Source organism: Squalius cephalus (assembly GCF_949319135.1).
Source record: "Squalius cephalus genome assembly, chromosome: 10".
Taxonomy (NCBI): domain Eukaryota; kingdom Metazoa; phylum Chordata; class Actinopteri; order Cypriniformes; family Leuciscidae; genus Squalius; species Squalius cephalus.
The window spans coordinates 14,312,544-14,328,223 of NC_137131.1; the positions used below are offsets into that span (position 1 = coordinate 14,312,544).

The window sequence follows — 15,680 nt, forward strand, 5'->3', positions numbered from 1 at the left end:
GAATATATTTTCATAAAGGTTTTATTGTGCGACATTAAAACCAACAGGCCAAACAATGAAAAGTGTACTTTCTCTTTTCTGATACAGAACGAGTCAACCAGCAAAAAAAAAAAAAGTAAAAAAAAACAAAAAAAACAAAGCACTAGGCAATAAAGGGGATTTTTTTTTCCAAAGGAAATTCTTCAAAAGGTTCAAGTGATTATCGCTTTTTGATGCAACTGAGAGCAGTTTGTGTATCTCTCTGACAGACCACTTCTCTACCATCAAAAGCTGGATTGCACTTTTTTCAAGTTACGTACAAAAGCACATCTGATATAACGCTGCTCCCGCTTACTAAAGAACATTTTCTTGCACAAATGTCTGACAGTTACACAAATCCAATTGTTCTAGACCAGACATTAAGCATTAAGATGCCACATTACTTAAAAACCACACATGAATAATTGTTATTTCAAATTTGGTGTACACACGTGCAGCGGTCATATTTCTATATAAGTGCTTTATGTCGACTGTGTCTGTGCATGCGATTTTGGTTCGTATAAAACAAACAAAAAACAGAGCTTCCATTCACAGGACACAGATGCAATCTATTTTGTGTAGTTTGCAAACAATGTGTATTGCGTATCTTTCCACTCAATTAATATAAGCCAAATTTACACACAAAAAAAAAAGTCCTCCCCATGCCAACTTTGGTCTGTACTGAACTGTAACAATCTTAACTGCTTAGAAAGGAATTTTAATCCAGTCAAACAGAAAACGAGGAACAAAATAAAATAAACACCTCTAAGGTTAGTTTTAAAACAAGCTTTTCTTTTTAAGACTACAACACATTTTCATTTGTGCCCTCCCAAACCATCCCACAATCCCTCATTCAGCAGCAGTCACTGTGAGGACACTCTGGAAAGTGTCAGTCGTCTGTTTGCTACATAGTTTTTGCCTTTTTTAAACGTAGAGTGAAAGAGAAATGAAGAAATTTAAACAAACTAAATATTTTTCCTGCCTTACATTTAGTTAAGTAGTATGCAAAACAATACAATACAGAAGAAAAAAAAAAAAAAAAAAAAAAAAAAAAAAAAAACTGACTGAAAAATGGAAGGATGTGAGAAAATAAAGGCAGGAAGAAAAAAGAAGAAGCTTAAGCTAAAAGCTAAAATGGAGCATGTAAAAAAAGTCCCAGCTGGAGTTTAGGTAGCAGCGCAGGTCACCTGAAACTCGCCTCCTCTGCTTCCTTCTGCTTTTTTTCACATTCACAAACATTTAAAACTTCCTTGTGCAAATCAAGCAGTCTTTAGAAAGAATGCCCTCCAAATTGTTCTTGTAAAAATATATAACTCCAAGGTGGCTGACGTGTGTGTTGCAGCAAGTGTTTCTTTCTTTTTTGTTAGTATGTTTTTTTTTGTTCAGAACACCCTCCCATGAGTTTAGAGTTGTTGTTTTTATTTTTGGGTGGGGGGGGGGGGGGGGGGGGGGGCAAGTCTTCATCTCCGGGGGCCTGAGGACATCTGTGCATACACTGGGTACGCCAGCCGCACGTTGAGCGAGTCATTGTGCTGGACCAGTGAGGTCTGGTGGTAGTGCAGGACCAAGTCTTTCAGAGTGCTGTACAAGTTGTAGGGCTCTGCGAAACCGTATCCGCGGGGTGTGCTGTAGATGACGCAGTGCTTCACCTCGCCTTCCACACTACAGACAGAAACATGAGAGATCTCATTATCAAGGTGATTCTGAACCAGAATCTGACCTCAGACAAAGATAAAAAGCAATCCGTTTGCTCAATGACAAGCAAAGTTAATAAAGCGCTAAAGGTGACTGATTCAGTCTTGCAGAACAATCAAATGGGATCAATACATTGATGTGTTGTGTATTGCATAACTGGGAAAAAGTACAACCTTAATAAATATTAAGAAAGACTGAGAAAAAAAGATCTAACTTTAATTATGCTAACTTTTTATTGTGGAGAAGTTACTGGAGACCAGAAACAGGAGACCAGATTTTAACCTGTATCTCTCACATGCTAGGTCAGTACTATAACAACAAAATAGCCTAAAAGAATAAGCTGAACAGAATTGTATACCTCTATGTGACAGGTAGGTGGAGGCACCCCAAAAAAAAAAACCTTTATAGACTGAAACAGCCCTAATAAATGTTAAAAGTTTAACGCAAGTTTGTTGTATATTATATTGAACTAAAACTTTATTTTCTTCTAAAACTATATACCATTTTAGTGAGTAAAATAAACTAAATGATACATGACACAAAAGATTGACTTCAAAAATATCAATTCAAATAATAATGACAAAAAACAAATATAAAAAAAAACATGACATGGAGGTGAGATCACATTTTGTAGATGCATGAATAAATCATGTTTCTCCTGTTTCATTGCCATAACTCTCCCTTCACTATGTCTACTTCATCTTAAGATACTCACACAACAGAGCAGGCGTAACAGCCCTTCTTGCTGCTCTCGCGGATGAGGAAGGCTCCGTCAGGTTTGCCGAGTAGCAAGTCCTCCGCCTGCGTTCGGTTCAGGTCACCTACAAACCAGCTCTTCTCATCGTAATGTGGCAGATTCTCATCCTCCTCACTCACAAAATAGGTGCTGTGATTATGAGAAGAAATGTGTTAGATGCTGTGATGGAGCCAGATATTTACTAAACCTGTGATTCTCAAATTGAAAGTAATACATGAAGATTTAACTTACTCATCCGTGTTCTCGTTTTTGATCCCCAGCCAATCGTTTATTCGTTTCTGTCGAACACCTTTATGATTGAGCCAACTGCATGGGAAAGAAGCAATAGTGTGTTAATACAGGGAGGAAAACTGTCCACTCAAACATAATAATAATGGTGACAAAAGGAAGGCTTCTTACACAAGGTACTGATCTCTAATCTTTCTGAGCTGAATAAGATCTGGCTTTAGGCTGTTCATTTTCTTGTCCGTCTCCCTGTTGTCCATAGCCTGCGTTTTCAGGTCCTGTTCAAGCCGGGTCTTACTGTCGTGAATCTCGCCCAAACGGGATTTGAGCTTCTCGTAGTTCATCATGATCCTGAGAAAGAAACAAGAACAGTTTGTAAACCCATAGATCAAGGCTGCCAAACGGAGAGCTCTTAACTGTGGACTTTGCGTACCTCTCAATCTCTTTGTCGTTGCCCTCTCTGCGGAATCTCTCAATGTATTCTTTACTGTAACGTTCCTGTGTGTGACATTGTTCTTCAAAAATTTTAATGGTCTCGTTGAAGGCCTCTATTGCAGTACGTTTCATCTGGATCTCCTGCAATCAAATAAAAAATATATCATAGTATGTGATGCGACCTAAAAGGGCTGTGCCTCTTAATAGAGTTGGTTAATTGGTCAATCGGCTTCTGAAACAAACTAAATTGTGTCCATGTCATACATGTGGCGTGTAGTGCTGGAGCAAATGATTTGGTTGTCTATCGATCATATAACAATGTTCTAAGAGGCGTACCTGTGAGGTTTTTGTGTGCTCCTCATAGAGTCTGTCATATTCTTTACTCTTCTCCTGATATTGATTGTGATATTCCTGGAGTTTCCTCCCCACTGCATCAATGTTGTCCTCTTTCACCAGCTGATCCTGAGAGAGCGAGAGTAAATGCATTGTTATTGATATGAATTGCTGAGAGGAGAAAAGTGAGGTGGGAAAAAAGGACTCCTCGCAGAAACATACTGCAGGTTATGCTTACAAAGTGAAAGCCATTTTTCAGGAATTTTCTTCCAGGAATCATTTATAAAAATCTTGGAATCTGTAAGTGCCTCTCAAGGGCTTACATTTGTGGAACCCCCTAAATAATGAGCACCTGTGTGTCTGAGAAAGATACTGGGAGGGCAAGGGAGAAAGGGGGAAACAAATAAATGCCTGGATGGCCTTTCGACATTGTGGATGTGTGCAATTATTTAGGAGGTGCGCTGCTGTGGCAATAAACAAAGTAATATTTCATGCCAAAAGCATCTGCTGCCTCTGCAGTTTCACTCACAACAAGCAGCACAATTCATTCAGCAAACACGCTCTTTAAGGTCGGAGTGAGGGAGGGTGAGGTGGGAGGACAAAGAGGTAAAAGGAAAGGCAGGGAGGCTGTAAATATGATACCCCCACCCACAACCTAAACCCATTTACCTGCTGGAAGCGGGAGACCGGATACATGAGCTTAACGTCCAGTTTGGTGTTGTACTGGGCCAGTGACTCGTGCCTGTAGTGACTGATGAGCTCCACCACTGAACCGAATGTGAGCGGGTCGGAGAAACCATACTTCCCATCTCGATGGTAGATCTTTATTAGCTTATTGTTTCCACCTTTCCTGCAGGGAAAAGAGGATTGTGTTGGACCACGGTTCAATAAAGACAGAATGAGAGGTTTTGAAGAAGGTCTCGAAAATATTCTGAGTTACCTTAGTGTTAGCGTGTAATCTCCCTGCATCTTGGTCGAGGCGTCCCGTACCAGGAAAGTACCATCGGGCATGTCTCTCAGTTTGTCATTCACCTCTTCCCTGCACAGAAATGATGGAGAAAGAAAAGAGTGAGTGGTGCAAATACTCAAATCTTGTATTTGCGTATTACAACATAAAATCTTGCTCTTGGTAATTAGCAATTTCAGCAAAAATAAGTTCCTTGTACTTCACTCTTCGGAAAGTGATGACACACAAAAAAATTATTTATCTTTGCCCGGCTGTATTTGGTCTGGCAGAGGGCAAAGGCACGGCCTGTGACCATGCTGTCGGGGAGAGAGCGAGACATCTTTGAACAGTTTAACTGTTGACCTCGTCCTGCACGCCCACATGTACACTGATGCCTCTAGCTCTTGTCTTGAAATCAGACAGTCTGCCGCTTTAAAAATGCCTCCAGACGACCAGCGGAGGAGCTGTCAGGCTTCAAAGACTTTCCTGCTTTTTTGCCCCCTTCTCTATTTTAGTCAGTCTGGGAGGAATGTCACACCACTCGACTCTTAATTCTCCTCCCATTCTCCTGACAGCCAACAACCTAGTCATGCTGGAGCTCAGCTGACCCTGGCTCTCGGGAGGGGGTATATTTAGCCTATTTTGGGCTGCTGAGGTAAGGAGCCTTTGACTAAGCAATGCTCCCACCTTTCTGGGGGAGGAGTCATCTCTAACCTCCTACACTAGGAGCTGTGGGAATCAGGTACATTTTTAGGCTGCACTGTATCAGCAAGTTCACTGTTAAGGGGAGGTGCCCTATTTTAGTAAAATGTTTGGATTTGAGAAGTTTCCAATAATTTTAGCAATCAGATCAACATGAAATGATATTCACAAGCAATTTCACTTGTCATGTGACAAATGAAACAAGATCTTCAGCGCAAAAAGTATTGCAATATGATTTAAATATATTAAAAGTGTATGGAGATGCAGGGAGAAGAGGAAAGACTAGGTTAGCGACCGTTCACCAATGAAGTTGAACGCATGAGCAAGCAGTAGTGATGCCAGTGTAAAGTGGAGAACCTGGGATGTGTTTTTGCATTTAAAAACAGCTGGATGGAGGAGACACTTGGACAATGAATTAGATGTGCTGGGCAAAGCACAGTTATATTTGACACTAATATTACAGCCAAACTAATGTCCATATTTTAAAAACAAAGCCTTAGGTAACAAAATATAAAATAAAAAAGAATGGCAGACAGGGGCGAAGATAAAAAATATTTGTCATTATTTTCTTTGTTATTAAATATTAAGATCAAAGATACACATTACACATAAACAACAAATTAAATAAACAGTGCCTTATGTTTTCACCTACAGTAGGTGTTTTTAACAGTAGCATTGAAGAAAGTAATTAATTTAACAAATAATAAAATAAACAAAACATAGACTTCCCTGTATAAATTATACATTGATACTTATTAAAGCTACTATTAAAGTTATCAGTCAAGAGCAGTGAGTGATTTTCTCTTTGCATTTTGTTGTTTTATTAACATTAAAGGGATAGTTCTCCTAAAAATTCTAATTGTCATAATTTACTCTCTCAAGTTGTTTTAAACTCGAATAAGTTTCTTTGTTCTGTTGAAAATAAAAGTTATTTGGAAGAATGTGGGTAACCAAACAGTTGATGTACCCCAGTGACTTCCATAGTATATTTTTCTCCTATGGAAGTCAATGGGGACCAGCTACTGTTTGGATAGTCACATTCTTCAAAATATTAATATTAGAAAAATATTAGAAAATATTAGAAGGAAATTAATACAGGTTTGGAACAACATTATAGTGCGTAAATAATGAGATCATTTTTATTTTTGGGTGAACTATCCCTTTAAGGAAAAGCGGCAGCGTGTTTACTATTACTACTGTCTCTTTAAGAGCTGCGCACGACGCGTTTGACAAGCAGATTTTCTCTCAATTTTCTCAAGTTTGCTTTCACTTTAGACATCACAGACTTTGTTTATGTAAACCTTGTGTGTATTTAACAGTATTAGCACAATAAGACTCGAAAGATAACTTAGACCAGTATTCAGGCTCTGGTAGACAGGCTTTTAGTGCATGTGAGCTTCACATGTACGCGCTGAGAAACGCACACGTTAGAACAGCGCATCAGCACGCGAATTAAATGTTTAACCGACAAGGCATTAAAGCGCATGCAAATTATGAACTTTTGTGAACTGCAGTGTCCTGTTCCGCTGCGTTAACATTTGATGTGAATATATACGTCGCGTTGTTCAGCAGAACAGCAACTGATAGAATGCACGATACTACGATATTTCTTCAAAAGCAGATCGTGGAGACATTTTAATCGTCCACGATCAAAAATCGTCATATCGCACACCCCTAACTATAATTCAACTAAATTATTGATTTTTTTTTTTCCACGTTATGCAGCCTTAATTTTGATAAACACCTATGATAAAGCAATTGTTAAGAAAAACATGTTTGAAATAACATGCACAGATGAATTGTGCACAATACGATAAGGAAGTAATTAAGTAAGTACATATTATAGTCAATGTTTATGTCATATTGGCCTTAAAGGAATAGTTCATCCAAAAATGAAACTTAGCCCATGATTTACTCACCCTCAAGTCATCCTACAGTAGGTGTATATGACAATCTTCTTTCAGACAAATACAATCAGAGTTATTAAAAAATGTCCTGGCTCTTCCAAGATTTATAATGGCAGTGAACGGCTGTTTCTGTTTTGAAGTCCATAAAAGTGCATCCATCCATTATAAAAGTGTTCCACATGGCACCAGGGGGTTAATAAAGGCCTTCTGAAGCGAAGCGATGAGTTTGTATAAGAAAAATATGAATATTTAAAGCAACACTAAAGATTCTTTAGTACCTTAATATAATGTTTCCAAAATCGTTTCAGTGGTTCAACTCGTAACAGGGCCTCTATCGGCTATAACCGCACTATGCAAGTTTGCCAGATCGGGTAGCAGATCTGGAGTTCGAATGAGACATAAGAAACTACAAATTTGACTTGCTTTACGGCAAGCGTTACTATAGCCGATGGGTGGAGCCTATATAAAAAAAAATTGCCATTTCTAATGTTGCAATACATCATACTTTCATAAAATCATGCAACATACTCTACCTTGTCTGTGGACATCGTTATTTCCAAAGCTAAACAAATAATGTGTGTGCAACGGTAGGCTGCGCCTGCGGTAGGCTAAATTATTAAGACGGCAGTAATGGACAATTCCGCTTCTGTAGGGGGACCGAAGAGGAAAAGTGCTTTGGTGTTGCTTTAACATGTTACAAAGCAAAATTCTAGCTTCCGGCCAAATGGCCATACTGACCCCTAAAGCGCAACTTGTGACGTCGGAAGTACCGTAGTGCATCATAGCGTAAATATCAGCAGTACGTCGCATTACTCGCATAAGTTGAGCTTTAGACTTAAGTGGAATCCGTATGTACGGTTAAAGTTTTAAATATGGATATTTTTCTTACACAAACGCATCGCTTCGCTTCAGAAAGTCTTTATTAACCCCCAGGAGCCGTGTGGAGCACTTTTATAATGGATGGATGCATTTTTATGGACTTCAAAACAGAAACTGCCATTATAAAGCTTGGAAGAGCCAGGAATTTTTTTAATAACTACGACTGTATTCGTCTGAAAAAAGAATGTCATATACACCTATGATGACTTGAGGGTGAGTAAATCATGAGATAATTTTCATTTTTGAGTGAACTATCCCTTTAAACTCAAATATAGAAGAAAACAAAACCAAGACTAACATGATTAACATGGCTGAGAACCATTACTACGTACTCAACTGAAACAACATGTCCAGTAGTTCTAAATCTGATCTGTCAAGTCAAATCTTCCAACACACTACCTACCACTGCACAGAAAATGATCAGTTAGGAACATTTTAAAGGATTTAAAAAAAAAAAAAAAAAAAAAAACACCGCTTTAACCAATAACTTGTATAGCTGTGCAGTATAACAGGATTTTGATGCACACATTATTCAATGTGTCATAATGGCTGTCCACATTTGAAATGTAATGGTCAGTATCACTTTGCTTTGGAATTCTACTTTATTTGATGCCTAGAGTGACTAGCCTAGTTAGTCTTTGATTCTTAAACTAGTAAAGCACTAAGGACAAAGCTAAAAGCAGCTCAAGTTTATCTGGGAAGGGACTGTGTGAGTTAAAGGACAGCGAGGCTTCAAAGATCTATGAGTATCTCAGCAGAATTTCTACTCTCCCAACATCAAACGAGTCTAAAGCTGGTCACTAAGCAGCAGACTAATCTGCAAAAACCTGACAGTTTTATGGATTGTTTTTGGAAACTGGCCAGACATTTTGGAGATTTGGGCTCTTCTATCCCTCGCCTTAAGTAATGGCAACTAAACCACTGCAGCCTGCATCTCTCCCCCATTTCATTGCCTTTTTGCTTTTGTACAGCTGCAGCAAAGCATACATGCCACCAGGATAAGTGAGCCAAAAGAAGGAGAGATCAAAATAAGTTCACCAGCTCACATAAAAGAAAGAACAGAAAAAAGTTTGCAGAGCAGTGCACAGTGGCCTTGTTAGAGATCCAGCAGCAGAGCACAGACTGCTGAATGAGCAACATGACATGCCAGAGCTGCATGTGAGACTTCACCTCAGGCTACCAACACAGAAGCCATCAGGTGGAGGGAATGGAAGACAAGAATCTGACATTTCCCGAGGAGCAAGAAACATCCTGAGAGAACCCAGAGAGATTTTCATCTGATCTGCATGTTGTCTCATGACTTTACAGGCCAACTATCACCTGACGTCCACACTGCCATACATGTTCAACTATGAGCTAACCGACACGGGGAAAGATTTTCAGAGCAGAACAGAGAGAAATGCAAACAAGTGAGAAATGAAGTCTAGTGTCAAGTGACTCTTACCTTGATATGTCTCCCCAGTACCATTCTGCTTCGTGCAATGAGCCGCTGGCGGCTTCTTTCACACCGTTGCCGTTTACGGGTGTCATGGGTTTTGTAGGCTTGGGAGGAAGAGCTGCAGAAGAAATGAGAGAGATTTATCTTAGAGGAAAATCTTCTGATGTCATGATCAATCCTTAAGATAAGAATTAGATCAAAAAGTTGTGACCTAACAAATGAAAACCTAATCTCCTTAGAGATTAAAGTAAGTGGACGTCTGTGTTAAAGTATGGCTGTACTTTGTTCATTTGGAGGGTTGAACACACAAGTACGATCCCCATTAATAAGTTTGTGCTGCCAAAAGAACCCAAATTTGAGCAAAAAGGTAAGAAAACAATAATCCTAGTATCACTCTTTATCTAAAATACATAAAATACAGACTTTATGCCACAGAGTACATACACACAAAAAAAACCCACTAGGCTACTTCATTGAACTATTCTCAATTTTCCCATAGAATGCCTTTAATTCTCATTGACGTCATCTGTAGTAAGACAAGTTTGTTTCGGAAAAAGCAATAATTTCCACTGAAAATGCAAAAGATCAGTTTTCACGGAAAATGCAACAACAACATATTCCATTAGGCCCATGCGAAAGTATAAACAAAAAACAAATGACCTTCTTAGCCAGTGGTGCTTTTGTACTATTCACTGAATCTATAATGAACAGGTTCCTCTCCTTTGAGTGAAATGCTTCTTTGTTGACTGCAAAAGCAAACAACAGTTGCTGCAACAACATGCTGAAAAGCTAACGCTGATATTGCTCTTGCTATCTTGTGGGTCAGGGGTCACCAGGATGTGCTGCTCAGCCACGCAGTGTATCACAATGCCCTCACTCTGAGAAATATTGCTGAGAGAGTATGTGCTGGGCTACATCTTCACAGAAAACTTTCTCACGTCTAATCTCCTGATGTGAATCTTTCAACCTTAGTAAGTCTAGTTTTGGCTCTAAGGTAAATAAAGCAAGCTAAGAATGATGGTTAAATGACATGCAAATGAGGTTTTGCAAAACTAGATGAATCTAAGGGTTTTCTTTGAGAACTACAGCTGTTCTAAACAAGGTGCTTGCCTGCTTTTGTGTGCAAGTGCTTCAGTGAAACCTGTAAATGCTCAGCCAGGTGCAGCTGGCAAAGACTTACTAGTTTGAGACAAAAAACTGAAGGCTGCAAGTCCGTCTAAAATGCACAAAGAAGCAGTGTTCAAGACCTGCACCTAGCCAAGCCAAACTAACCTCCCCCTGACCTAGTTGAAACTCGCAACAGTGGCCTTGAAACAGCAACGCACCACTCTTCTCAATTCACAGGTTTATTCAGAAGGCTTTTAAGTGAAACCAAAGACATACTTTAAAAAATAGGTAGCGGACACTTTAACATACTAGTTGACTGTTTAAGGAAGACATGGCTCATGCAGAGTTAAGCAGGCTCATGAAGAACATTACCATGATAAATTCAAATATGGTCACATCATAATAACCGTCAAGTTTCTGTAAAAACAGTCACCCACCTGTCATTGGCCTGGCACAGACAAGGCTGTGTGAGAGCGGGTGTATATCTATGCCAGGATAGGGGAGGGGTCTATTCCATTAAGCAAAGGGGAAAGGCACGGAGCAAGAGAGCCTACGGATGTCATAAAAGTCAGAGCAGATTCTATAATTCCCTGGGTCCTTCTAGCTGAGGAAACTTCTATCTGGCATGTGAATGAAAAGAGGCAAGACTTAAGTCCAATACACCGGAGGTGAGTCACAGATATAAAAGCCCACAGGGACATGCAACACACACTACAGCAAATGAATGAATCACTGCTGCTGGCACATTGTGGAATGACCCACTGCTCTGCACACAATTGGCCCCTTTAAAAAGAAAAATAATGATAAAATAAATTAATAATACAATCGTTAAAGATCAGAGAGAGAGAGTGAAAGACACTCTTGTGTTGGCACATTTCGGTATGTCATCGAAATCCAAAAAGTTCTCATTTAAGATTCATTACTTCCCAACATTTGCTGAGTGAAGTTCTTTATAGTTTTTTTTTCAAAGTTTCGGTCGACGGGGAGAGGGGCGGTTGTATGGTTTTCTTTGAGGGCGTCATTAATTAAAAGCAGTGGTGGTTTTTGGAGTGAGAGAGCGCAAGCGTAGTCAGAGTTAAAGGAGACACTGTGACAACTCCTCCCTCCATTGGCCCACAGGAAACACCTTAGTCTGGTGGGGTGAGCAGCTTTAACCAGTCAAAGCGAAGCCAGCTTAACGGACACATCCCCACCCAAACTCCGCTCCTGCAGGTGTGCACACAAACACACTATTCCTACATTTCAGTTGGTCTGAGAAGAGATCAGCCAAATGCCTTAATACAAAAATTGAGAAAGAAGAACTTTTGCAAGCTAAAAAAAATATGCCGTCACAAAATTGGGGGGTGGGGAGAGAACGCTCAGCGTCTGGTAGGGGATCGTTTGTGCAGCATAGCATCTTATAAACAGTCATTTGACAATGTATAACCTTCTGTTCCCTCTACACCAACACAATAATCACCATATTAATATTACATTTGCAAATACCCGCATGGCTCTCCTTCTCCACTCCCTAATGTAATTTAGAGAAACAATAAACCGAGATTCAATATCTCACTATTCAAGACTAACGTGTGAGCTGAAAACACCAGCGCACAAACATTTTTCTATGAATATGTCTGAAGCAAATATTTCTGCCTTATTTATTTAATTTCGTCACAAAGCTCCTTTCAGGGCTACAGTAACAGCCTGCGACCAGAACGGGAAATGACCCCTCTTTTTCTCATTCACTTTCCGCAGCAGCCAAAAGGCAGGTGCACAAGCCCACCTGAAACCTCAAATTCCTGCCTACCAGTTTTCTCACTGTCAGCTCTTTCTGCAAGTGTGTGACCACAACACACACACACACAAACACAGATATCTTTGTGAGCTACTGTTGGGGTGTGAGCATGGAAAAAAAATGGAATGAAAGAAAGCAAGAAAAAGACAGATGTGGCTAGGTGATCTCATTATGGCAGCCACCTCATGAGTGTTAGTGTCAAGAGATATCGTAGCTGGGGGGCACACAATGGAAAGCCCACATAATCGCAGCTTGCAGTCATTTTAAAAAAAACCATTCACCGATCCAAACAAGTTACGATCATGATTTATGGCAAAACTGAACAAAGAGGTCAATTTAAATGACAAAGGCAAAAGTATTTTTCAAATTTATATAAGATTAAACTAGCCCATCATGCTTCACAATGAATGCAAAACAAACTTGGTTAAAAAAAAATTTTCTTATCTTTTTTTTTTCTAAACTTGCAATGAAAGATGAAAATGTAAATGTAAGAAAAAGAATGTGACAAGGACGTAGGATGGAAAGGATGAGAAGGAACGAGGGGGAGTGAGTGGCAATGCAACGCTGCGCAAGTCTGAACAAAGAAAACTATACATCCATAGGTGAAACCTATGGCAATCGACGACGAGCAGTCCATTGTTTAGGAAACAAACATAAATGGCAACGTGCAGCTCAAAACATCATCTCAGGTGGTCATTGTACTGCAGTTGTGTTTTTTGCACAACAACAAAAAGACATGTTCAAACTTCTGGTTCTACAGGTGACATCTGATGGAGCAACCGTACTTTGAAAGAGAACACAAACATAGACTGACACCACCACACACATATAAACAGTTTAGTTTAGGATTTGTATGTACAAATTAGGGGGTGTACATTAGCATGATAAAAGACGTGTGGCAGAGAGTGATGACAGTGCCATTGAAGAGAGCAGCAGGCGTGGGCTGCCACGTCCCGATCCAAGGGGGAATGAATTAAAAGTGTCACCAAGCACATGGGTGGTTTAAATAGTCCGTTGGGTACGCTCTGCGCACATATTATCATGATCCGCTAATTCTGTTCATTCCTAATGAATAACTAAAAGACAATCCCTGCATCTGAACTCTTACAACAACCTTATTAAGCCTCAAATCATTTTAACACAATAAAAATAAAAAATAAATTACAAAACAAGAAAATGGAGTACAGCTATCAAGGATGACACGTTCTGGAAAAAGCACAATTCTTATGTTAATTCATGTTGACAAAAGCACGTTTCCATTCATACAAGATCCAGGACACTTCCCACACAATAGAACAAACACTAATTGTCATTGTGCTCCCCTGACAGTCTGTTCAGAGCATGAACAGACAGAAAAAAAAGACGAAAGCAAAGACAGTGAGTGTGAAAAAGCAGAAGAAAAGAAGAATGGTGTCTCCCTTACCGTCCTCCTCGGGATCCTTTTTGAGCTGCATGTATACAGCCTGCACTCAGCTGTCTGACACAAGTCCTCTTATTTTCTCTCTCCCTCTCCCTCTCTCCCACTCGCTCTCGCTTTCTCTCCACCCTCGCACTGCCTTTCAGACTAAAGCCAGAGGGAAAATCCCTGCTCCTAAATTCAGATGCTGCTGGCTTAACAAACCCTCTCAATGAAGAAATCGGCAGCAGCCAATGAGAAAGCAGGAGGGGAGGTGGACAGGACTGAACCATATGAGATGGAGAAAGAGAGCGGAAAGCTCTAGGGAATGATATGGGGGGGGGGGGGGGGAGCACTCCTCCCAGAGAAAGACAAGGCAAAGACGCTAACACACGCTGAGGCGAACACGAAACAGGACACATACACTGAACCACTTCACAGCTGCATCGTTTGAAACATCAGATTACAAGATTTTTTTTAGTGCATAGCATATATATATATATATATATATATATATATATATATATATATATATATATATATATATATTCGACTAGCTATATATTATTTTTCATTATGACAACATAAACATATCAGCCTATACGTAGATAGAGAATTGTTTTCACATTCTGCTCCGCTCTAAACATACATACATACACACACACACACACACACACAGATATATATATATATATATATATACACACACACACACACACACACACACACATTATGTGCATGAATGTAAAGAGAAAGAGAAATGCTGCTTTCTCACATTGTGCTAAAAAAACCTCTGCTTTCTCAACAGATGTATTTGCTGTGCACTTTTATGAATGAACAAGCTCAAATAAATGCAGGACTGAACCAGCTGAAATGGCACAGAACAAAGAAAGAACCATGCATCAAGAGAGATACAGTGACATTTCCATCCCTTATGTCATACGAATGCCATTAAGGTATGTCAGAAGCTGACTTTCCCTTTGGTGTCGCTGCACTTTTGTTGTCCACCCAGAGCACACGGCTCCGGCAGCCTTTATTACACTCACACATCACTGGCCCTAAGAGACAGGGGCCAACTTTCCCCTGGGGGCAGCGTGGCACCTGTGCTCATTGGATACTGCAACGGAACAAAGCAGTCACTTGCTTGTTTGCAGACGCACGCACATAACTGGGCCGTACCTCTGAGCCTTCCACATCTCAATTCAGCTGTAATAATAAATATTCTAATGAACATCTTTCTAATGTAATAAATATTCTAATGAACAACCTTGTCCCGTTTCTTTCCTTTCCTTCTCACTCTTACTAATATATCCATCTTCTCCCGGGTCATGCGGATTTCAGTGTCCCGCAGTGCCTCTATAACGGCGTCTCAGAGATAAAGTGCCGTGAGTTGAGGAAGAAGCAGATGATAAGTCAATGAGGGGCTATTGACAGTACACGGGGACAAACGGACAGATAGAAATAAGGAGAGATCTGATAAACCTGTGTTCAGTGGCACAGAATGAAAGATAAGATTAATGTGTGGGTTGATCACACGGTGCTGTGCTCATTCATCCCCATGGCAGAGCAATCGAAGGGCTATTCAACCCACAATCCTGCTTGCCAGATCCGTTCAGTCCACCACAGCTCATTTTCTAGGAAATGAGGAGGTTAGGACAGAGCGTTAGGCTTTGTTCCTTTGAACAACGCAGAGAATTTTGTAAAAGTAAAAAAAAGAAAGAAGATCAATTCTGCTCACTGTTGGAAATGGAATTAGGCTGGATTTGGACCAAGACATGGTTAACTGCATGTGGGCAGGTAAAGACAGCACCATGTTCACAATCGAACTACAAATGTTACACATGGACAAACTGTTAAGAAACAATCCACAAAATGTGTTTTGTGCTTTTGCATTAAACACAGTCTGCCTTAAAACCATTCACAATGGTCTCACGGAAGTACAGCCTCATGAAAAACCGTCAAACCGTCTCTTTTCCCATTCCCATTCCCATTTCACGCCTCCAAAAGTGTCATCCGTCTCTTTATTGCAGGAATTAACGACATGAATTAACGACCCATTGTCAAC

The 15,680-nt window shown here is 40.0% G+C and overlaps 1 protein-coding gene across 3 annotated transcripts in view; it reads right to left on the reverse strand.

Moving 5' to 3' along the window:
* Nucleotides 1–1,456: 1,456 nt before the first annotated feature.
* pik3r3b (phosphoinositide-3-kinase, regulatory subunit 3b (gamma)) overlaps nt 1,457–15,680 on the reverse strand; it is a 164,918-nt gene continuing 150,694 nt past the window's right edge. For 2 of the 3 annotated variants that reach the window (XM_079884820.1, XM_079884821.1), the window contains 9 exons: nt 9,342–9,453; nt 4,404–4,502; nt 4,133–4,313; nt 3,467–3,592; nt 3,129–3,271; nt 2,870–3,046; nt 2,702–2,776; nt 2,429–2,599; nt 1,457–1,680 (listed from right to left, as the gene is read on the reverse strand). In XM_079884820.1, the coding sequence (XP_079740946.1) occupies nt 1,479–1,680; nt 2,429–2,599; nt 2,702–2,776; nt 2,870–3,046; nt 3,129–3,271; nt 3,467–3,592; nt 4,133–4,313; nt 4,404–4,502; nt 9,342–9,453 (1,286 nt within the window). In that variant the 3' untranslated portion in view covers nt 1,457–1,478. Of the gene's footprint in view, nt 1,681–2,428; nt 2,600–2,701; nt 2,777–2,869; nt 3,047–3,128; nt 3,272–3,466; nt 3,593–4,132; nt 4,314–4,403; nt 4,503–9,341; nt 9,454–13,642; nt 13,781–15,680 lie in introns of those variants that run through there. The other variant, XM_079884822.1, reaches the window with a different exon arrangement.